This window comes from Sceloporus occidentalis, unplaced genomic scaffold (genome assembly GCF_023333645.1).
Source record: "Sceloporus occidentalis isolate IW3139 unplaced genomic scaffold, rSceOcc1.0.p SCAF_1, whole genome shotgun sequence".
NCBI classification, from domain to species: domain Eukaryota; kingdom Metazoa; phylum Chordata; class Lepidosauria; order Squamata; family Phrynosomatidae; genus Sceloporus; species Sceloporus occidentalis.
In genome coordinates this window covers 174,476,877-174,500,361 of record NW_028316981.1, presented here as the reverse complement: position 1 = coordinate 174,500,361, position 23,485 = coordinate 174,476,877, and the positions used below count along the sequence as shown (strand labels likewise).

The window sequence follows — 23,485 nt, the reverse complement described above, 5'->3', positions numbered from 1 at the left end:
ATTTTACCACTGTACTGAAAGCTCCATATTTGTCAGGGAACCCCTGATCACAGGTTAGCTTCAGAAACAAAAATCAGAATCCAGATCCATTTGATCTGAATGAACAGCTTTTATTTGCAGAAAAGAAACCTTAACAAGCAAGTCTATAACATCTTTGTCAGATCCAAAATCCAAGCATATTAACAATACTTTTATAGTGATATATTAAAATCCCTCCTCAATGAATTGTTGTAACGAAATGATTGGATGGACTTTCCTGCCATAGAACAATGTCATGATGTAATGGTTAATTGTCTGGGTGTCTGGCATTCTGGCAAAGTCCTGGGAAGATAGTTCTTTTCACCACCACATAATCACAACAACCTTGAACAAAAATGAACCTGCACTGACTGGGTAAACATACACCATAACAACCTATATCTCTATCTATTAGCTTCACTGTTCTGTTATATTAAACTCTATAAAATGCTAATATCAAAATATCACTATCAACAATATAAAAGCATATGGGTTTATAGCATTTTAAACTTAACACATTAATCACCCCTCTAGCCAACCCCCTTGCTAAAGACAAGCCTTGAAAGGATACTGCTGCAAAACAATATTGGCTAAAGGTGCATAATATTATAATTAGAGAACTAAACGTTCAAATCTCTTTTCTCCCTGAAACATATTTGCTTGGTATGGTGGATTCAAAATTGCAGAAACAACATGGTAAACTAATCTTCTATCTTCTTACATGGGCCAGAATTTCATATGCTACCTTTTGGAAATCTGACCAGACCCCATCCATGGAAAAGTGGTTAATGAAAGTATTCGAAATGGCAGAAATGGATAAGATGACCTGTTGGATGAGGGGAAAAAATGAAGAATCTATTAAAAAAGAATGGGAGCCTTTTTATAAATTTATAGAAAGAAAATGGGAAAATATTGTGGTCTTGAGATAACTATGTAATATGATACTCAGTATGTGGCGAGATATAGTAATTTGATAGTCTCAGAAATCAGATTGCAATTTGAATTTAGGTTTCCAATTTATAAACGAATATAGAGCCAATGAAACTGAGAGAATGGTCTTTATAACTAAGTTGAAGTTCGCCTATACAGTTTTCCTTGTTTGAAGTAGCTTTATAGGGTAAAAACTGTTTAAAAATAATGTGATAGAAAATCTACTCCGGAAAAATGGATCAAACAATTTGTGTACTTTGTGAAGAAAACAATTGAGTATTAAATTGAGTGTATGCTCTTCACATTTACTTGTAATATGTTCATATAGATTTACTCGCTTAAGGGAAATTACAGGGTAAAAGACTGTTCAAAAATAATGTGATAGGAAATTCATTGTTGAAAATTGGATTGAACTAATTATGCACTTTGTGAAGGAAACATTTGAATAACATGTAAGATAAAGACAATGTAAAATTGATACACTGTATAGAGATCCAGACAGTTGGAAGGCACAGTATATGTTAAGTGTGATTTTATTAGTGTTAAATGTTTAATGATGAGGTAGAGTGGAGTATACATTGTCTAGGTATATGTATATTCTATGTGTTGTTATTGTAAAATGTATTTGGGGTTTTTTTGTGTGTGTGTGTTTGTTAAAAACTTTGAAAACATCAATAAAAAAAGAAAGGATACTTTAGCTTTCGTTTTCTTGTCTCAGACATGGTTGCACTATGTGAACTCTGAGTTCACATAGTTAACAGATCTTGCAGTTACAGATCTTGCTATAGGAATGGGAACAGTGGCCCCAATAAGGTTTAAGTTCCCAGCCGAAGTCACATCAGGACAGGCTTCTCCTATTGCACCATCTTTCAGGGTGGAGAACCTTTTCCAGAGGCAGAACAGTTTTAGCACATGCACCCTTGGACTAGGTGGACTTACAACTGCCTGATTAATGATCCTAAAGATGTGCTATTTCCAGTAGTGGCTAATTAGAAGTAAATTGTTTGATACCTATGCAATGAGGCTGTGATCTGATGCTTGTTGCTGCTTGATTTTCCCCAGATCCTCTGAAGTAAAGTAGCAGCTATTGGCTTTTTACTCAGGGGGGTAGTGAATCCACTGTGGGTTTTAATCCAGATGAGGAATCTTCCCTCTCAGACAACTCATTTAAAGTTTGGACTAAACTCTACAGTGGATTCAGAGCCCACTAATTTGGAAGCCATAAGTCACCATTGCTACCTAACTCAATTTTCTCTGCATGCTTCAGTCAAAGCAACCAGGCCTCTCTTTTACTCCACATGGGGTAGTGTATTTATTTCTATTTTTAATTACATGTATATCCCACCTTTGGGAAGAAGTGGGAAACCTCTAGCCAGTGAATCTGAATTCATTGGCTGCTAGACAGGACAGGAGTGAACCTGAATGGAGGCTTCACTCCAGTTGAGCAGTTTCCTATAAAGGCAGATCCCCAGTGCTCTGGCCTTCAGTTGGATTCAGAGCTTTTTACCAGCTAAGAGAGTATCCTGCTTGGAGGTGTCTGCCTTGACCACACTCCCAGATGACAAGAGAACAATGCAGAGGTGGCTGCCATCCTAGTAGTTTGCCTGGCACATGAGTTAAGGCTTTGACCACTACAGAGATCAATTGTTATCCAGATCCGGATGTACATATGCACAAAGCCTTTGTGCAGCTGTATCAAATAAAAGCTGTGGCCTACCTTGTTGCTACAGTTAGAACAGAATATGCATAGATGATAAAAATTGTGAAATGCTCTTAAAGGCATGGAAGTGCCACTACGTTTGATAGTCCTGATGAGAAATCAGTATTTATGGCAAGAAGCTACCGTTAGAACACAATATGGAAAAACAGAATGGTTCCCAATTAGCAAAGGGGTCAGACAAGGATACATTTTATTACCCTACTTGTTCAAATTGTACACATAAAATATAATACAAAGAGCAGGGTTAGACTTAGAAGGAGGAGGAATAAATATAGGAGAAGCAAACATCAATAATCTAAGATATGCAGACGACACCATACTACTAACGTAAAACATCATAGACGGAACAATTACTAAAGAAAGTCAAGGAAGAAAGCGCAAAGGCAGGCTTGCTGCTGAACATAAATAAAACAGAAATAATGACAACCTAGATAATGAAAAATTGAAATAGAGACATTCCATATCTTGAATCAAACACTGATCAAAATGGAGACTGCAGTCAAGAAATAAGAAGACTAATTATGGGAAAGCTATCCATTAAAGAACTAGGCAAGATCCAAAAGAGTAAAGATATAAAACTGAGCACTAAAGTTAGTATTGTGCAAGCCATCATATTCGTCATCATCATGTATGGGATGTGAGAGCTAGAGAGTGAAGAAAGTAGATAAGAAGAAAATCAATTCATTTGAGATGTAGTGCTAGAGAAAAATGCTGAGAATACTATGGACAGCCAAAAAAGTGGGTCCACGAACAGATCAGGCCTGAACTCTTCCTGCAAACCAAGGCGGGATACAAACCGCCAAATAGTGCATCATCAATACGTACTAGGGTTAGGAAGGGGCGGTGCTTCCGCACCCCCCAACCCTAATACGTATTGAATACGTACAAGATGGCGGCGCCCTGTTCATACGGGTGCAGCCATCTTGACGTATCGGACGCTGAGCGTCCGTACGCGTCGCGTCCTTTGTGACGTAGCGAGTGCGCCCCTGGCGCCTCGCTACATCGCAAACGCGACTCCAAAAGAAGCTCCATTTTGGAGCTTCTTTTTTGCTCCGCGCGGGAGCCGCGCGGTTTGGCTGCTGCAGCTCCCGCGCGGAGCAAACAGCGGCGGCGGGGAAGCGCCGCAAAGCGGCGGTTTGTATCCCGCCTGAGATGATCAAATTAAGGCTTTGGGTACATCATGAGGAGGCACGACACATGAGAAAAGACAATAATGCTAGGAAAGGTAGAGGCTACTAGAAAGAGAGGAAGACTGTATGCCAGATGGCTAGATTCAATCAGGGAGATCACATGCCTTGATCTACAGGAATTAAGCAGAACAGTGGAATAGGGGGGCTCAGAGATGTCTCATTCATATGGTCACCATGAATTGGGGTTGACCAGAGAGCACTTAACAACAGCCACAATCTTGTTCCAAGAAATTGGTTGTGTTTGTTTTTGTGTATAGGTGGAACAGGACTTGTCCATGAGGGTGCAAAGATGGCTTAGGTGGTTTTAGGCCAGGAATCAGCACCCCTGTTCACATGTAAAACATTTAAAATGGCCCAAGATGTTTTGTTGTCTGAGATGGAGCAGCAAATAGTATTTCTGCTCCACTCCTATCCTGTATACTCATGATAAGGGATTTTGTGCCCAAAGTCAGCCATGTTTTGGAGGCACATGAGGCAGACAATCCCACTAACACTTCTTAACATCCTTGTCAGTAAAAATATTATACCTGCCAATTATTTGCCAATTTATGTCACCTACAATCTGTTGCCTCTGCCTTGTGGTAAGGTTGGATTGGCATTTAAAAGGCTAGCCCTGTCTTAGGTTTTGCCAGTGCACCGTATACTCCAACTGTCCTGTTTTAACAGGAAAATTCCTAATTAATACTTTACCATCCCACTTTTTCTGATGCTTTTATAATGTCCCAGTTTCTCTTTCTTCTTTCCAGTTTCCCTTTTTGACCTCAGTTTACTTCAGTTATTGCAAATGAAGTTCAAAGTGCAAAAGTAGTTTGCTCTCACTGAATCATCAGAGGGGAAAAAGGGGCAGAGTGCTGCCCCTCCCAGTAGACTCAGGCAAAAGCAAACTGCGGCAGTCTTTCTGATTAATGACATCTGCCATCTTAACCACACTTTGATATCACTTGGCCACATATGTCCTACATTTCATCTGTGTTTCATCAGGTCAACAGCTATTCATAATCTTTATGCTGGTGCTTTATGCCTCACTTCCCAGTACATGAAAATGTTCAGCTTCCACAGTAATTAGTTACGAATCCTTCTTGTCCTACCTTTAATTTCAGCTTTGTATGGTCCCCCTGACTCCTGCAAAGGGCGTTGTAATGAGAAATATAACCCCGAGGATGTTTGCCATTGCAACAGTAAATGCAAAACGCATCAGAACTGCTGTGAAGACTACAAGACCTATTGTGGGCAAGGTGAGTGGGAACATGTATGCATCTCTGTTTTACTGGTGTATGCTTGGGTAGATAATGATATGGAACAGGCCTGACTATCACCAAACTCTTCCCTCTTCTAAAGAGTTAAGAGTAATGTCCCCAGTTAAAAATGTGAGGAATGGAATGTACTAACCCAGGCTGAATTTGCACTGCAGAAAGAATGCAGTTTGACACCACTTTAACTGTCATGGCTTAATGCTATGGAATCCTGGAAATTGTAGTTTGTTGGTCATCAGAGCTTTCTAACAGAAAAGGATAAATATCTCACAAACCTAGAAACCCCAGAATTCCATAATATTCTACCTTGGCAATTAAAGTCTCAGTTTGGGGTTGTGGGGGCTAGCAGTTGATGTGGTTTCTAGTACTTATTTATTTATTTATATCCCACTCTTTCCCCAGGATTGGGACTCAGAGCGGCTAGTCTTGTCCCCAGTGGGAATACAGCAGATCTACATGGGATGGGGGGATGTTTGAGGGGGAAGTTTTCTGTGTGGCCCCAGATCAGTGGCAACTGTTGGATTCCTTATCAGTGAAGTGGTGGATCTGGTCCAGGTTTTACTCTGAACTTCAAAGGAGCTATCCTGTACCGCAAATAACTCCAACTTCTTGGATAGCGCCTTTAAAGTTTGCACTAAAACACAGAGTGAATCCACCATCCCACTGGCATGGGAACCACAGAGGTAAATGTGTCCATGGCAATTATATGCATGCAGTTGCACAATCTACTTCCATTTTCCCCCACCCCAGTCTCCATTTTTATCACTACTTATGGTTTCATATTGGAAGAGAGCAGTGGGTAAGGTTGCCAGATTGAAAACTGGGAAGGGGCTCCTGTGCCTTTAATGGTTATATAGAAGAGGAAATTTCAGCAGGTATTGCTTGTTACCTGGTTGCATGATGAGCAACATCTGCTCATATTTCCTCTTCTACACAAACATTAAAGGAACAGGAGACATTTCAAGTTTTCAGTCTGGCAACCCTAGCAGGGGCTGATCATAGGCTTAATAGGACTCCAAATTGTGGTTAACATAGTTGGGTTTTCTGTTTGTTTGCCTACTGTCTCTCTGAGGCAACTGCATCTCACATGGCCAATGATGTTTATAAAACAGGTAGGCCTCCTAGTCAAAACTTTTGCAGAAGAGGATAGGAATTGCAAATAGGACTGATTGGTCAATGACTAACCAGCAGCATCAAGAAGGTGAAGGGATTTCTGTGACTTGCCAATGAGGACGATGCGTCTAGGGGCTGAAAAGTTTTACATGAGGGAACTCTTGAAGATACCCCCCTAACACAATACCAGAAAAATCAATTAATTTTCTCCATTAGTTCATTTGTGGTATTTCTATCCCTCTTTTCCACCAAGGAACTCAAAAGGGAAATAGTCAGTCTTCCTCCCCATTTTTATACTTAACAACAATCCTTTGAAGTTGGTTCTAGAAAACTACACAGTTTTCAAAAACTAAAGATTATTGCTTTGATTGTGTATTTTGGACTGGATGGTCTTTATGTTGTCTTCTTCTGAGAAGAGGTATTCCCAGGAATCACTAGGAGTCAAATTAGATGATGATGGTGATGATTATGACGATAATGCTTTCCCCCCAATATAGGGAAGGGACTCAAGGTAGCTAACAACAAAGTTAAAACAAAACAAATTAAAAACAACACAAAAGTGTTTAAAAATAGAAAGCTTTAAAGTCAATTAATGTCTTGTGGAACATATATTCCTGACAATGTTTTTCTTCCCGCAAGGGGACTTGCTCAGAGATGCATGAACCAGCAATTAGTCTTGCAAAGTAAAGCCTGTGTCTATCTTCCAATGACCAACTACAAAACATTAAATGCAAAATACATTGGTGAGAAAAATCATGCCTTACAACAAACACAGATTTTTCATCACTTGGGAAGCACTTCTAAAAAGTTTCTAAATCTATCATCTAATTGTAACCTGAGGTACTCTTTTAAAAAATTCAAAAAATGAAATTCTTGCTGGCGAAAGAATGTTGAGATGGTTTGGTTTTCATGAAATTATTTCTCCCTTCTTTTGCAGGTAATACAGATGAAAAAGAAATGGGTGAGTACCTTTTTTTTTTTTTTTTGATGAGAGGTATGCTATATATACTAAGTACAGGCTCCCAGTAAATGACTTGATTTACTGATGTAATTGATCCCTCTTGTTGATATATCAGTAAAAGAGTTGGTAACCACCAGGTGATGATGCTAATAGCAGAGACAGGTACATGTAAGTGCTAATTTACTAACAGTTCCCAGATTTGACAAGAAGTGCTTGTCAATCAGCAACCATATACTTGAAGAGATTTCCTACCTTCATTACTAATAAGGATGAATAGTTTTCTGTGGGGTTTTTTGGGCTGTGTGGCCATAATCTGGAACAATTTATTCCTATCTTGAGTATTTATTTATTTATTTATTTATTTATTTATTTATTTATTACTATGGATGCTGGCCATGAAAGCCTTTAACTTCACAGTAAAGATGAACTTTCACCTGTGGTTTAGTGGTAATTTTGAAATTGTATGTGCTCATCCTGACCTCCCCCATAGCTAGGCCCCTAAACTGAGAACAAAAATGCCAGTAGCTGAATGAATTCATATCAATAAACATGTTCTACCACTTCCAATCTGTTATCAGCAGTGAGTCTTTTGCAGATGTAAAGAGTCTTGATTTCTCATTAGAAAGCCCTATTTTTTTTTTTGAAGAGATAGTTTCTGCTGGAAAACTCTATTTCCTGAAATCCTACTAGCTACTGTGAATATTGAAGTTAGAAAGAGCAAGGAAACCTGAATGAGGTGGAGATGAGTGGGTGTGGGCAGTGGTGTTCCACACCGGGTGACATCCAGTGTGGGAAGCAAAACTTCCGAGGGGTGGGACTTCTGGGCCTGGATTTCCAGTGGGGTTTCTGGGGTGGGGGGGTACCCAAAAAAGCCCGTCTGTTGGGCCGGGGCACTAGGAAATGCCTCCATGCAGGGGGGAAGGGAGCTGACCTGGTCTCACCCTCCTTCTTGGGTGTCACCCCCTTCTGGGGTGTCACCCAGTGTGGTCTGCACCCCCTGCATACCCCCCAGTGATGCTACTGGATGTGTGGACAAGGAGTAAATTTCTCCTCTCCCTGCTATTAAAAAAAATCACCTTATTATTGGCTTTCATCTCTCCATACTTGACAATGAGCAGCAGTAGGTGCTTTCTTTCTTACAAGGAAGCAGCTCATTGCCCTTGTCTGACTGAAGCACTGAATCATTAGCCATTATTTGCATAGGTAATTGTGATTTTAGCTAGCCAGAAATCAAATATGGAAAGTACTCGGAGGAGGGAATGGATGGGCAAATCAATCCATTACCAGTCTATGCAACTTTCAGATATGTTCACAGGCAACCAGCTCTGTCTTATTTCCATACTGATTTGCACCAAAGGGAGTGAGGGAAGCTATGTCAGAATGTACATTTAAATATCAATTTCTAATATACCATTGGCATTACTGAAATTTATAAATGTAAAGATTTATGCAGCAATGGGATGTTGTTATTAACTGTTGCCAAGTCAACTTTGACTTATGGTGACCATATGAATGAGAGACCTCCAAGTCATCCTCCTATTAGCACCCCCTACTCGGGTCTTGCAGACTCAGGTCCTTGTTTTCCTTGATTGTGTCTATCCATCTGGAATGAGATCTTCCTCATTTCTTACCACGTTCTACTTTACCAAGTATTACTGTCTTTTCTAATACAGTGGACCCTTGTTATACGCTGGGGTTTGGTTCCAAGATCCCCCGTGGATAACAAAATCTGTGGATGCTAATTTCCCATTAAATATAATGGCATAGCAAAACGGTCTCACTTATAAAAAATGGAAAATCAAGATTTGATATTTGAAATTTATGCTTTTTTAAACATTTTCAAACCATGGATGCTTAAATCCGTGTATAAAAAATCAGTGTATAAAGAAGGGCCGACTGTATGTCTCCATGTACAACAGTGTCAGTTTAGTCATCCTGGCTTTTAGAGAGAGTTCAGGCTTGATTTGTTCTAGGACCCAGTCATTTTGCCTTTTCCTGTGGTATCTGTAGAACTCTCCTCCAACACCACATTTTTAATGAATTGTTATTCTTCCTAGCAGCAATCTTCACTGTCCAACTTTCACACACATACATAGAAATCAGAAATCCAGTGGGCCCTTGGTATCTGTGGAGATTTGGTTTCAGAACCCCCCACCCCACCCCCCACACACGGATACCAATAACTGTGGATGCTCAAGTCAGTATTTAACATTTAAAATTACCTGGGCAACAAGGTCTGGCCACCAGAAAGGCAGTCTTCCTGCTGTGTTTCCCACCTTTCCATCACAAAGGCTCTGCCAGAATTTAGACCTTTTCCAGACTTTTTTTCCCACCTTCTCAGCCTTCCCATTACAAAGCCTCTGCCAGATGTTAAACCCTTTCCACCTCAGGGAGGAGCAGCTGAAGAAATGGGGCAAGCAGATATAGTAGCAACAGGCTTCCTTGCAGAAAGTAGGAAACAGAGGCCTAGAACAGACCAGTGCTAAATGCCAGCATCGGGGCAGAGTGGGGGCGTGGTGACCACGCTGTCTGTAAAGCCCCAGAGTGAGACAGGAGTATAAATTCTGGCAGAGGCTTATTTGTGAGAACATGGGAAAGCAAGAGTTTGAATTCCAACAGAGGCTTCCTTGTGAGAGGATGGGAACTGAGTGAGACAGGGGTTTAAATTTTGGCAGCAGATTTGTGATGTGAAGGTGGGAAAGAGACTGAGGAAGAAGTTTAAGTTCTAACTGTGGCTTTGGGGCGGGACTGCCTTTCATGAGGAAAAGAAGCATTGACTTGTCCCAGTCTTGCTGCAGCAGCCTCTCCTATTGCCCTGGAACCACTTCTCAGCCTGGCCATCACAGATTTTTTTTAAAAAATAAAGGTTTCTTCATTTCAGTCTGCAGTTGTTCAAATCTGTGGATATCAAATTCGCAGATACCGAGGGCCTACTGTACTATGGCATGGACAATCCTGACTTTAGTATTCAATGATACAGCCTTGAGATGTTGTGACTGTATTAATGAACATTTGTAACCCTTATCAATAAGCACTTGTGACATCGTCACAGACCAGAACATTATCTGCAGATCTCTTTGCCTGCATCTGCATTAGAGAAATAATCCAGTTTGACACCACCTTAACTGTCATGTTTCAATGATGCGGAATTCTCAGAGTTGTACTTTATTGTGGCAGCAGAGCTCACTGACAGAGAAGGATAAATGTTTCACGAAACCACAGTTCCAAGAATTCCATAGCATTGAGTCATGACCGTTAAACTGGTGTCACACTGGATTATTTCTGCAGTGTGGACAAGTCCCCCTGTCTTGCTAATATATGTGGGTGGGTGTGTACATATGATCTCTTTGTAGCTGCTTTCTACTACTCATGAAGAAGAGGTCCTGCTCTTTTGGACCCACCCTGGTTTCAGGAGTACATGAGATCTATCTCACCCTTGACAAAGCACATATTTGTAGCATCATGTCTCATGCTACAATAATTGTTTCTTCCAAAGGAGGTTTTTCCAGTAGTGATGATGCAATCACCAATGAAGAACTACAGCAAGCATCTGAGCAGCTTTACCAAAGTGACCACAACCGGGCACAGGAGTCTGACATTATCCTTAACAAGCAACACGTAGCCTCAAATACTAAGGAGCAGGAAGACCAGTCTCCAGAACCGTGAGTTTCTTCACAGAAATGCAATGCATATTTTTTATAAACCCTCTTGAGATGCAGGTTGTTGCCACACTGGTTTGACACGACATTAACTGCTATGGTCAATGCTGTGGGATTCTGGGATTTGTAGTTCTGTGAGATATTTAGCCTTCTCTGTCAGAGAGCTCTGGAGCTACAACAAACTACAAATTCCAGGATTCAATAGGATGGAGACATAACAGTAAAAGCAGCACCAAACTGCATTAATTCCGCAGTGTGGCAGTAGCCACAGAGTCTGAAAAGTGCAAAATGAATGTATGCAGACAAGTGACTACTGCAGGAATACATTCTGTAAAGTGAGATGGGATGGGGATAGTTAGCATTCTAGTTTTTACCTTTGAATGGGAAAAGACTTCTTGAAAGCTGCATGTGGATATCCAAGATCTAAGGAGTTCTGTTCTTACAAGTGATTTTTCAGTTTACAAATAATGAATACATGAGTAGATGTTTAAACAAAGGCAAAGGGACTATTCTTTTAATTAGGTTTCTGTGTATAACTACCTCAGATGCAAGACTTGTGTTATAGCTAAAATTAATAGTTTTCTGAATGGCAAATATGAGACTTCTAAAACACCTCTTATAGCACTACATGTACATGTGTAGTATTTGGTACCAAAACATTTTTGAGGATTTCAAACAAGTTTCATCTACATACATCTGAGTCTGGAACAGGACAATTTCCTCCAGGAGGTCATGAAGACCGAAGTGATGAAAGTGCTTTACAGTTTTCCTTCACAACAACAGTCATGCTTGATTAACGTTGTAAGCCACTAGATTGCATTGCGTAGAGGGGCGGATAAAAAATAATAATAATTATTATTATTACTATTATCATCATATCATTATGTATTTATTTGATTAAAATATATTCCACTTTCTCCCCAAAGTGGGACCCAAAGCGTGTTTTAATATACTTTAAAACAAGACAGCTAAAATAATACATTGTGGAAAAATTTAGTCAGAAATAAATCTCATTGTGTTTAAAGGGACTTAGGGTACATTTATACTCTAGAAATAATGCAGTTTGACACCACTGTAACTGCCACGATTCCATCCTACAGAATCCTGGGATTTGTAGTTTTGTCAGGCACCAGCACTCTTCGGCAGAGAAGGCTAAAGACCTTGTAAAACTACAAATTCCAGGATTCCATAGGATAATACTACAGCACTTAAAGTGGTGTCAAACTGCATTATTTCTACAGTGTAGATGCACCCTAAGTCTTCAGTAAATTTGCAGTATCTTTAGCTTTTGGAGAAAGGAATTAATTACAAGCATTGTATTATTTATAACAAACTACTTCCAGCTCTGCTTACTATACTTCAGGAAGTACATTGTGTAGAGCAAAACAGAGGCTTTATTACCCTGCATCTAAGATGGAATGGTTTGGGAACATAAAAGGCAGAGGAATGGGACTGCCAATCTTGGATGGTGGCTCAGCTGGCAGTAATGTGATAGAGTGAGCTAGTGGGTATAGTAAGGTAGCAGGTGTAATGTCTCCTATGGCACCAGTTCAGTGGTAGAAAAACCCTTACTAGATGTATCTCTGACACATAACTTGCAAGTGTATAAGAGACTGCCTGGGGCAAATAAATTGGCAGGTTCTGTGAGGACCAGCCAGGCTACTATTGCATGTCACAGTGTCAAGATACAAATCTTTATTTATTTTGTTCTTACAAGTAAGAGCAAAAGTATCAAACTTTTTCTCTCTATCATCATCATCATCATCAGGATTTGTAGAGCCTGTGTGAAACAGTCCCACCCCACCAAGATTTTTGCACAGAGATGAGTTTATTGCACAAAATAGAGTATTTCTTGTTTAAATGCATTGTTTTTGTCACAAACCAACAGGTGCAAATGTTACCCATGCTGCTCCATATATATTTTGGTATAAATGATAACCCTTAATGACCCCTAGATGAACTCTAATAGCCTGTCCACCATTGCCAGCAAGGCATGAGGACAGGTACATACACCCCTGAGGGGCACCCACATCATCATATCTAGAGAGTCGCATAAGAGGATTATCATATGACCAGGAAGAGCAAATGTTTGCCTTGCCTGAGGCTCTTGCCCCCTCCCCAGGTCTGTTGTCCGAGCAGCTTAAGACCACTAAGACAATCAGACAGGGACATCCAGGTGAAAAGCAAGTAATTCAACACCTTTGTTCTCACCATCAAGCACCTTTGCCAGAAGCAAGATTTTGCCTATAAATACTCCCAGATTTGCTTGTTCACTGGGCCAGTCTGGATTTCAGGGGGAAGCTCTGTCCCCTTGAACCCTGACCTGGCTCCTGGCCCCTGATTCCTGGCCAGTCATTCCATGGCTGAGCCTCATGCCATCCTCATCATATTCCATTTGGATTCCTGGAGGGAGTCTACATTCTGGTACGTATCACCCCAGTGATGCCTAAAATCCTATTCCATGCTAACCTATGCTTTTCCTGAGCCTTGTATGTGTGTGTGTGTATGCTAGTGAATCGTATGTGTTTTTCCCCTTATAAATAAATTGGTTATTAATTCTAAAAGTCTGTCCCAGCTCTATTTAGTGGGATCCCCTGGTCTACTCCGTATACATATCGGGAGACGATCTCGGTGGGCTCTTGTAGCCAGCCCCCTCTTGCAATATTTGGACTAATAACAACATAATAAAATTCCCCTACGGACCCTTGGCTACAAAAAAAAAAAAAAAAAAAAAAAAAAAAAAAAAAAAAAAAGCCACATTATAAATTTTTGCAAAAGTGCTGATCAGCAGTTGGCATTTTTCGTTGGAGTGCCTCACTGTGACAGGATATCCTTTCTTGCTGAAAATGAGACAATTTGTGAATATTCTTTACATCCTTGTCTTGGGGAAGGCCTCTGTTCTGATTTGTCCCTGTCGGAGTATGGGATGCATCCTTTACTGGTGAAAGAATAGCCTGTGGAGAGAACAGCCATCTTTATAACTAGGAAATGATGTTGTTGTTGGTTTGTTTAATTATACAGGCTCTTCAAGTATGTCAATGAGGAGAAGCTCTTCTCTAAACCAACATATGCCAGTTTCATTAAGCTTCTGGATAACTATCATAAAAAGGTTGGGACGGAGGAAGAATTCACAGCAGACCAGCTAAAGGAACAGGACAATTTCCTCCAGGAGATCATGAAGACAGAAGTCATGAAAGAGCTGTACAACTTCTTTCACAACAAAAGTAAATCATTCATTCCTATCGATTTAATGATTTTATTTTATTTCTATAAAAAAAAGAAATCTCTCTCTACAATTTTGTTTCCCATGACAGAAAAAAAATAGCACAGTTAAAGTGATTTAATGGAATAATGAGAACACAGAGAGGTGAGCAAACGTTTCTTGGTTCCACTTTTGATAATTTACTGGAAAAGTTAATTGTTGGACTACTACTCTCAGAATCCTGGAAGTTGTAGTCCAAAAACTGTTCCAAGCTCTGATTAAAATTGGATGTTACCTAGAAAAGATATTTGTCAGTCATTTTAAAACAAGAAAAAATTAACTCCTCTCCATAAACCATTAAACCTGGACCCTAAGCAGGTGGGCCATGCCCATGCTATCCCGCCCTGGGTCGGTCCCTGGGCCGCTTGGCAACAGGCAGGTATTTGCACACTTGCCCACCACTGTGCCATGGACCCACTACTACCATGCGCCATGTACCTGCCTTGCCATCTCATCTGGTGAGGAGACCCACATCATAACTTAGAAGGGCAAAAACAGGGTGTCTGGTTACACCCATCTGCCAGATATTGACCCAAGGCTAGTGGCCTGTGTTGTCCAGACAGGATGATGTGAAGCTGGGAGGAGCACATGACTTTTGACCCATGAGCATAGTCCCCTGGAGGGCTACCATGCCCCCATTTCCCCTTCTTTATCAGAGCCAAATGTTCTGTCTGTGTGGATTGTTAAAATATCGGGTGATTTTTAAAATGTCTGCTGCTGCTTTGCTTCTTGCACCCCAATGCTGCTTGAGAGCCATTATAGTGATTGGTACTTTAAAGTAATAAGTCTGTAAATGTGTCCTCTTTTTTGCTTTTCAAAATGGTGGTAACTCTTGACTTAAAGCCTCCCATCACAAGTAATGAAGTTTGCCACTCATCTAGATATTTCTCTTGAAAGCAGGTGTGGGGAGACTTTGACCTTCCAGATGTTTTCATCAATAGCTCCTCAGCCCTACCCAACATAGCCAAATAAAAAGATTGCAATAGTTGTAGTCCAAACATTTGTGAAGCCAAGTATTCCTTACATTTTTTTAAAAAAAAGACAAATTATGAATTTGATCTTTCTACAGTTATTATTATCCTAATAAAATCCACCCTATATCAGAAGCCTATCAGCAGTTATATACTTCTAAATGGGTGCTAAGTGGGTGCTGAAATGGCAGCTTTCATGCCCCAGTTATAATCTTCCAAAGCTACTGCTGCAGATAATTTCAAATAGAAAGAGTATTTGAAAATACCCCCCCCCCCATGATCAAAAAGTATCATGTTGTATAAATAATGCTGTTTGCTACCACTTTAAGTGCTGTAACTCCATCCTGTGGAAACATGGGATATGTAGTTTACAAGGTCTTTAGTCTTCTCTGCTAAAGCATACTGGTCCCTTACCAAATTACAAATCCCGGGATTCTGTAGGATGGAGCCATGGCAGTAAAAGTGGTGTCAAAGTGCATTATTAATAAAGTGTAGATGCACCCAAGGAGAATCCTGGTACGACTAATAAAAACCTTTGCAGTTTGGAGCTTATTCTGTGCATAATTGATACATGGAGATTTTTGGCACAGAAAACAGCATTATACATGCAGGAAACAAACATTATTTCTGCACAGGAAATAATTTTTTTAGCAGAAATATTATATTCTGCTCAAACAATTCTATTTCCTGTGCAGTAAATGCTGTTTTCTGCACAAAAAGTTGAAAATTAGTGTAGACTACGTCCTAAATTATATTTTCTGCACAGGAAACAGCACCCTCGCTGCTGTGCGTGATTCAGCTTTGAGTATGGTTGGCATAATCCTGTATACTCTATAGTTCTCTTGCAGGTATGGTTACTTTTGTCTTATTTCAAGGGGCAATTCCTGCTTCTGAATGCATCATTCTCCAACACAGTTGGAACCCTATGTTTCATAATAACCCAGCTATGCAGAATAGGAAAGGCATTCTGACTTAGTAGCTTTTAGCCTGACTTCTTGTTGATAAAGAATTAATAACTTTTCATCTACCTTCCCTCTGCAATCTCTCTCCCAGATCGCTATGACACAGAGTCAGAATTTGTTGCTGATCTGAAGATGATGTGGTTTGGGCTTTATTCTCGGGGGAACGATGAAGGTGACTCCAGTGGCTTTGAGCACGTTTTTACAGGTAGACTCAAAAGAGCATGTAAACAAACAAACAAAAACAAACTCTGCTCTCTGTCCCTTTGAGCATTCTTTACACTTATTTAAAGTCACCATTTGTCTCTTTTTGGTCTCTTCTAGTTTGGTCTAAACAAACATGAGTTCTTTTAATATAGAACTCCTTGGATTTTACCAGTTGGTGTCGCCTCCACATTTACTTGTTCCATTCTTTCTGTGGGCTGTTTGTATCAATATCTTGTATCTGCACTAGGCCTATTCCTAAATTAGTTTGTTTAAATGGAGAAGCATGATGTGTTGAGGTGACCTAAAAGAGAGCCAACATTGTGCAGTGGTTAAAGTGTTGTACTACAATACTGGAGATCAGTGCTTGGTTCCTTGCTTGGCCAGAAAACCCACTGGGTGAACTTGGGAAAGTCACACACTCTCAGCATGAGGAGAAAGCAACGTTGCAAAGAAAACGCCATGATAGTTTCACCTTAGGGTTGCCATAAGCCGGAAATGACTTGAAGGCACACAACAACAACAACAACAACAACAACAACAACAACAACAACAAATTTGTCCTCTCTCTCTTTTCCTCCCCCCAAAATATATCTTAGAGTATTTTATTTTATTTTATTTATATCCCATCTTTCTCACAGTATGGGACCCAAGATGTGGCTTACAGTTACACTAACGGTTACAAACAAAATGAAACTAAGCTAGGGTTATAGTGTTCTTAGCGTTGCCAGACTAAAAACTGAAAATCTTGTACTTGTAATGGTAGTATGGAAGAGAAAGTTTCAGTAGGTGTTTCTTTTCATGCAACCATATGACAAGTAAGACCTTTTGAAATTTCCCCTTCTACATAACTCTCTCCAGGTTTCAGTCTGGTAACCCTACTTGTGGTGTAAAAGTGCCATTTTGCTGATTTGCTGGTGCAGTATGGCTGCATCTACACTGCAGAAATAATGCAGTTTGACACCACTTTAACTGCTGTGGCCCAATGCTATGGAGTTATTTGATCTGTAGTTTTGTGAGATATATAGCCTTCTCTATCAGAGAGCTCAGCTTCAACAAAAAATCTACAAACCCCCATATTTCATAGGATGGAGCCATGACAATTAAAATGGAGTCAAACTGCATTAATTATGCAGTGTAGCAGCACCCTTGGTTAAATTGACAAGTTTTGTTAGTTCCCCAGGGATCCTTTTGATCTGCTGTGTGTTTTTCAATTCACCAAAGCTACTTTGAATAGAGATCACAACTGTTCCTGTTAGGATCATATTAAGAACTGATCTTCCTTCCTTCCTTCCTTCCTTCCTTCCTTCCTTCCTTCCTTTTGTTACAGGAAGCATTCTTGAAATATTCATACTGTGATATGGTTTATTGCATACAAATTACAAATGGGACACATTCTTTGTTGTTTAGGTGAAGTCAAGAAAGGAAAGGTATCTGGATTCCACAACTGGATTCGTTTTTACCTTTTAGAGAAACAGGGTGTTATCAACTATTTGAGCTACAACTATGATGGGCCGGTGAGTATGGGTAATACTATCTTGGGGATATAAATACATCCAGTGGTGTCACTAGGGAGCGGCGGTGGTGGTGATGGGGTGACCACACCAGGTGACACCGTAAGTAGGGGGACACCACTGCTCCCCAAACACCTGCTTTTTGGCAGAAACAGGCTTTGACATTCAACTGCATCTCTTTAAAATATTTAAGAGAAGGTGTGAATGTGGTGAGGCTCAGTGGGAGGAGAAATGATAGGCTCAGGTGTATTTTTAAAAATAAATTTTACATTTTAAATGTTAATTTTTTTAAAAAAATCTATTTTTTAAAAAAATATATTTTTATTCTTTTAATTTTTTTAAAAAAATATCTTCACTTTAATCACATGAAAAGGTGGATATGTAAATATATTTAGGCTGTGAATATTATATTGTAATTTAAAGGTATAATTTTAAATTTCCTAGTTGTTTCTGTCACAACTATTGCCATTACATTCAGTAATATATGGGAATTATGATTTATGAGGAATATTAGTACAAAGATTCTGCATAGTTTGGTATGGGAAGAGATCAATGGGTGTGTGTGACACCATAAGTTACCATACTGGGTGATCCCAACCCTAGTGACGCTACTGAGTACATCTTTTTTTAAAAAAATGCCACAGAATTTGGGTGACAAATAAAATGAAACCCATCAATCACTTGTTTCTGAATTCCAACATATCTTTAAGGCAGTGAAAGCGACTGAAGATTTCTGTGGCAGATTCAGAGGGCATTGCTAGACTAAGTCCCACCGGATACAAATATGCATTAAAATTCCATGTTCCATGTTACAAATGCTGGTTTTGTAATCTATTACATATGAAGATCTATTCTATAGCAACAAACATGGCTTTCATTTAAAGTGCCTTACTACAACAAGATTACCCAAGGCTGCCACCTAGTGATGGCTACTGGTAAGGAATGGCTAGAAGATAACAGCATGGTGATTATTGTGGCAAGTCAATTTTGATTTATGGTGATCATACCAGGGGGTTTCTTAGCAAGATTTGTAATCTGTCATCATCACAAGTGCTCATAATAACATCACCATCAGGGCAAAAATCAGGGTTGAAATGAATGAGGGAGTCAGTTTCTCTCCCTATACCTCTGCCTCCCACATACACAGTGCTTCATAGGTTCGGTGATTTTAGATGTGTGACCTTGTTTCCTTCCATGATTGTGTCTCCAGGCAAAGCACAGGGAAACAGGTTGGAGAGGAGAAGCACTTTCAGCTGGCAATAGCAAGTACATTTCTATACCGCTTATCAGTGTACTTAAGCACTCCCTAAGTGGTTTACAAAGTATAAGCTAATTGCCCTCAACAATCTGGGTACTCATTTTAGCAATCTCCTTGGAAAGATGCAAGCCTGAGTCAAGCTTGAGCCCTTTTGCTGGTATTGAACTTGCAACCTTATGGTTTGTGTGTGAGTGGCTGCAGTACAGGCATTTAATGACTGCACCACCAGGGCTTTTGTAGGGTCTGGGTGAGAATGCAGGAAGCTTCACTCTCCCTTGCTTTTCCTGTGCTTTATCTAGGAAGAAGGAAGGTAGGAAGAGAATTCCTTCCATCTCTGGGTGACCTGAGATATTAAGGATAGTAAGGATTCCCTTTTTCTTAGGCCAGAATACTTAGGGAGCAGCCCAGAGTATTCTGGCACTGGAGCTGCCAGGACTTCTCCTCATTACCTGGGGCCCTCTATTGTGACACTCAGTGGCTTTTGAGACACGCATCCCACTGTGCTATCTGACATAGTGGCTCCGCCATGCATCACCTTCTCTGAGGCCCAAAACGAGGAGCCCAGCATCGTTCACATGACTGGGCACTTTGTTCAGACCTCAGAGGGAGCAACATGCAGTGGTAGCTTCCTGGCATTGCAATGGAGGGCTCCGGATCTTCCAGGAGGATATGGAGCAAAAAGAGAGGGTTTTTTTTTTTTTTTTGTGAAAAGCATTGTAATGGGTTTGGTGCTGAACTAGCTAGATGTTGTCTGGACTGTTTGCACCAGAACTGGGGATTGGGCACTGCGTCGTCCAGACTCCACACTGAGAGGATGGGGGGAAGATGTTATATTTGGACTGTGTGGACAACACATTACACTTCAGGGGTTGAGTTTGAGGGACGAGAGAAGTTTAACTGAAGACCTCAGAAGGCCAGATTAGAAACCTCCATGGGTTGGATCTGACCTTTGGGACAGACATCCACACCCTCCCCATCCTGACTGTGCAAACTATTTTGTGATATATCGTTCAGGCTTGGAAGATATCTCTCCTTTCTTTGGAAATATTTCCTTTTTGCAACTATCTACCAGGAGTCCTGGTAGCACAGTGGTTAGATACCAGTCCTGCAGCCATTCACAGCCACAAGGTTGTGAGTTCAATCCCAGGCAGGACTCCAGGGTCCACTCAGCCTTGTATCCTTCCGTAGATTGCTAAAATGAATACCCAGTTTGTTGGGGGCAATTAGCTTACACATGTAAACCACTTAGGGAGTGCTTATGTGCACTGGTAAGTGGCATAGAAATGTACTTGCTATTGTTATAGCTATAGCAAGCCTCTCAAGTATTTTCTGATGAATTCTTTCCTTCCTCCTCCCCAATTCAGTGGACCTCGTATCCAGATGTGCTGGGAATGCAGTTCAATTGGGATGGATTTTACAAGGAAGTTGGTACATCATTCATTGGAAGCAGTCCTGAATTTGAGTTTGGCCTCTATTCGTTGTGCTTCATTGCTAGGCCAGGGAAAGTGTAAGTATAAATTGCCAGAGGCAAGAGACTTTTTCCTGCAGTGAAACAAAAAGGACACTGAAATGTCAACAAATAATATAGTATTAGATCAACAGACAGTTTTGGAATGTTCTACTTCTGTGACGTAAATCAATAATATATCAGGTTCTGAATAAAGCAGTCAGAACAGTCCTGTTGAGTCAGAGCCAAGGTCCTTCTAGTACAGCAGTTTGTGGTTCTCTGTCTGTTGTTGGGTTGCAGCTCCTGGCAGCCCTAGATACCAAAAGTGAGTTTGCAGTCCAACAACATTTTGAGGGTGGGGGAATATACCCCAACCTGACCTAGTCCAACAGTAATCAGCTAAGCATAAAATCAGAAATCCTCTAATATTTTTGGCCCTGTTATCTGATAATTCAGTGGTATACTGCCTCTGAATAGGGAGGCTCAATTTACCTCTTATGGCTAATAGCCATTAATAGACCTATCCTCTGTCTAAAAATTTTTTGTGAAACCCCATAGCATCGCTATGGCTACATCTTGAGACAGTGATACTCATGCATTGTGTTGTGCAAGGTATTGTACAAATCCCAAGCCTTTCTCTTCCCCTCTACTTGTGGGGAAAAAGTTGTGGACACAAATATCCTTTGTCACTTCAGATGACAAGTATCTAAAAGAAGTGGAAAATTCAGCCTAGGTATTTGGCAGGGAGCATGAGGCAAGTGGCTCAGGTATGCTAACACCCAACATGCCTATACAAGTTGGGTTTCTGTTTGTAGGTGCTGAAGTGATTTTTATGAATGTTCAGGTCACAGCCCAAGGCAACCTTGTTCAACCCATTTTTAAAAGATATTTGAGCTGTGACCTGGACATTATTTGTAATGCTGAAGCCACACTCTCCAATCCATTTTTAAAAAGAGAAAGACAATTTGTGATGAAGGCAAAAACAATGGTTTGCAGTAATCTACTTAATTCAGGCTAGTATTTTCCCTGTTTGAAATTATTCTAAATTATGAGTTGCAGGTTCAGTTAGAGTGGGGCGAGGAAACTGTGGTGCTCCAGCTTTTCTTTGAACTATGGCTCATAGTCCTTTATTATTGGCCAAGTTGGGTGAGATTGATGAGAACTGATATCCTCAATACCTAGAAGGGCAAAAGTTCTCAAACTCTGAAAGAGCAATGACATGTCCATTTTGTGTTCTCCAGATGTCGCCTGAAAATTGGAGGTTATGATTTGGGGATCCAGACATATACTTGGGATAAATCCACCTACGGCAATGGGAAGAAGTACATAGCCACAGCTTATGTGGTGTCCCCATGAGATGACAAGAGATTGAGTGTGAAACATCCAAAGTGACTTGCTGCAATCCACGTGACTCCAACTGTACCCTTGTTTCCACCAGCAGACGTTCTGGAATGAGTCTGTTCTCTGATCATCCAGTTCTACATTAATGTTTGTTTGCCCAGGTCATGTGGAGTCTGCCACTGGGTGCTGAAGTTGGAGCTCTGTAAATCCTTGGACCTTGGAATAATATACATTGTGCTCTGAGCGAGTGTACGTCATACTTCAGAGGCAAAATTCATATTTGATCAAATTCCGAGGAAATGCCTGAGGAATTTTAGTAAGATATTTGTTTTTGGACAGCAAACAACAATGAGGAGGAGGAGGAGTGACAGTGGCAGGAAGATGCTGAATACAGTCAAGTTTCTATATCTATGGATTCTACATCCATCAATTCAACTATCCACAGCTTGAAATTGTTTTTTTAAAAAAATCCAAAAAGCAAACCTTGATTTTTTCCATTTTATATAAGGGACACCATTTCAGTATGACATTGCATCTAATAGGACTTTTGGATCCAGTGATTTTTTTTAATCCACAGGAAGTCCTAGAACCAAATACTAGCAGATACCAGGATCCCACTGTATTCTATTAACCAAAACAAAAATCTGAGGTCAAATGGAGATTCCTACTTAGAAAAAACCACTTAGAAATTTCAGAAATAAAATCCTCCCAAATATTTTTTGATAAAGCAAAGAAAATTTCTCAAGAATATGTTACACTCCACTGCCTGTAATTCAACAAGTTTCAGTTTACTGTGATGTGACAAGATTTCTTCCTTGTCTCTTTATCATTTTCACATTACCAGTGTCATGCCTGATTCACTCTGAACTCCATAGTAAAGCTCCATTTTCTAGATGTATAATTTCAGCTTCAGAATGTGTATACTGTTAAGCCTGCAGAAGCATAAAATGTCTTGATTCAACTGTAATGCTCCCTGCCTGAGTCTCTGAAAGCCAGTACAGTTAAACATAATCCTAGGAAAAGTAAGTTCAAGAACCATGCTGAGCCAAAGTAGCTGCTCTCAGAAGGCCAAGCTGTCTTATCTTAGGTCTACAATGTAAAATAGAAAGAAAAGTTGTTGTGAAAATGGGTGAGAGATGGAAAAAAAGACACCTGTATTTTGGGGTGGGCAAAGGTAAATCTTGGGATCACACCAAGAATGTTTTTGTGGCCCTTCTGATTAAAAAGAAAGAAATGAAACCATAAATTGCCACATGGGAAGCCTCTTGGAGCAGCTCAGTGCTATGGAATTCTGAGATTTGTATTTTGTTGTGGCACCTAAGTACCTCACGAAACTACAAACTCCATAGCACTGAGCCATGGCAGTTAAAGCTGTGTCAAATTGCATTATTTTGGCAGTGGAGATTAGCCTTAAGACTCCCTGTCCCTCTATGAATGTATCCACATTGCAGAAATAAAGCAGTTTAATACCACTTTAAGAGTCATTGCTCCCTTCTGTAGAATTTCAGGATTTGTAGTTTGGTTAGTTATTCAGCCTGGTCTGTCAGGGAACTCTGGTGCCTCACCAAACTACAGATCCAATGATTCTGTAGCATAGAGTCATAGCAGTTAAAGTGGTGTAAACAGCTTTATTTCTGCCTGCCATGTGGATTAACTGTATGCCTCTCTCTGGTTTTTCATCACTT

The 23,485-nt window shown here is 40.2% G+C and overlaps 1 protein-coding gene across 1 annotated transcript; it reads left to right on the top strand.

Annotated features, from left to right (window-relative positions):
• The first annotated feature begins 4,234 nt into the window (after positions 1–4,234).
• ENDOU (endonuclease, poly(U) specific) lies at positions 4,235–21,815 on the top strand. The gene is made up of 9 exons (XM_089531344.1): positions 4,235–4,249; positions 4,925–5,093; positions 7,162–7,185; positions 10,682–10,847; positions 13,866–14,068; positions 16,131–16,244; positions 17,651–17,757; positions 20,377–20,519; positions 21,701–21,815. Exons 1-9 carry the CDS (start codon positions 4,235–4,237, stop codon positions 21,813–21,815), a joined length of 1,056 nt encoding a protein of 351 aa, XP_089387470.1.
• The last annotated feature ends 1,670 nt before the right edge of the window (positions 21,816–23,485 follow it).

Coding starts and splice junctions, on each gene's coding strand:
- ENDOU (XM_089531344.1), top strand. Junction 5,094..7,161: donor CAAGACCTATTGTGGGCAAG/GTGAGTGGGAAC, acceptor CTTCTTTTGCAG/GTAATACAGATGAAAAAGAA. Junction 17,758..20,376: donor GCTACAACTATGATGGGCCG/GTGAGTATGGGT, acceptor TCCCCAATTCAG/TGGACCTCGTATCCAGATGT.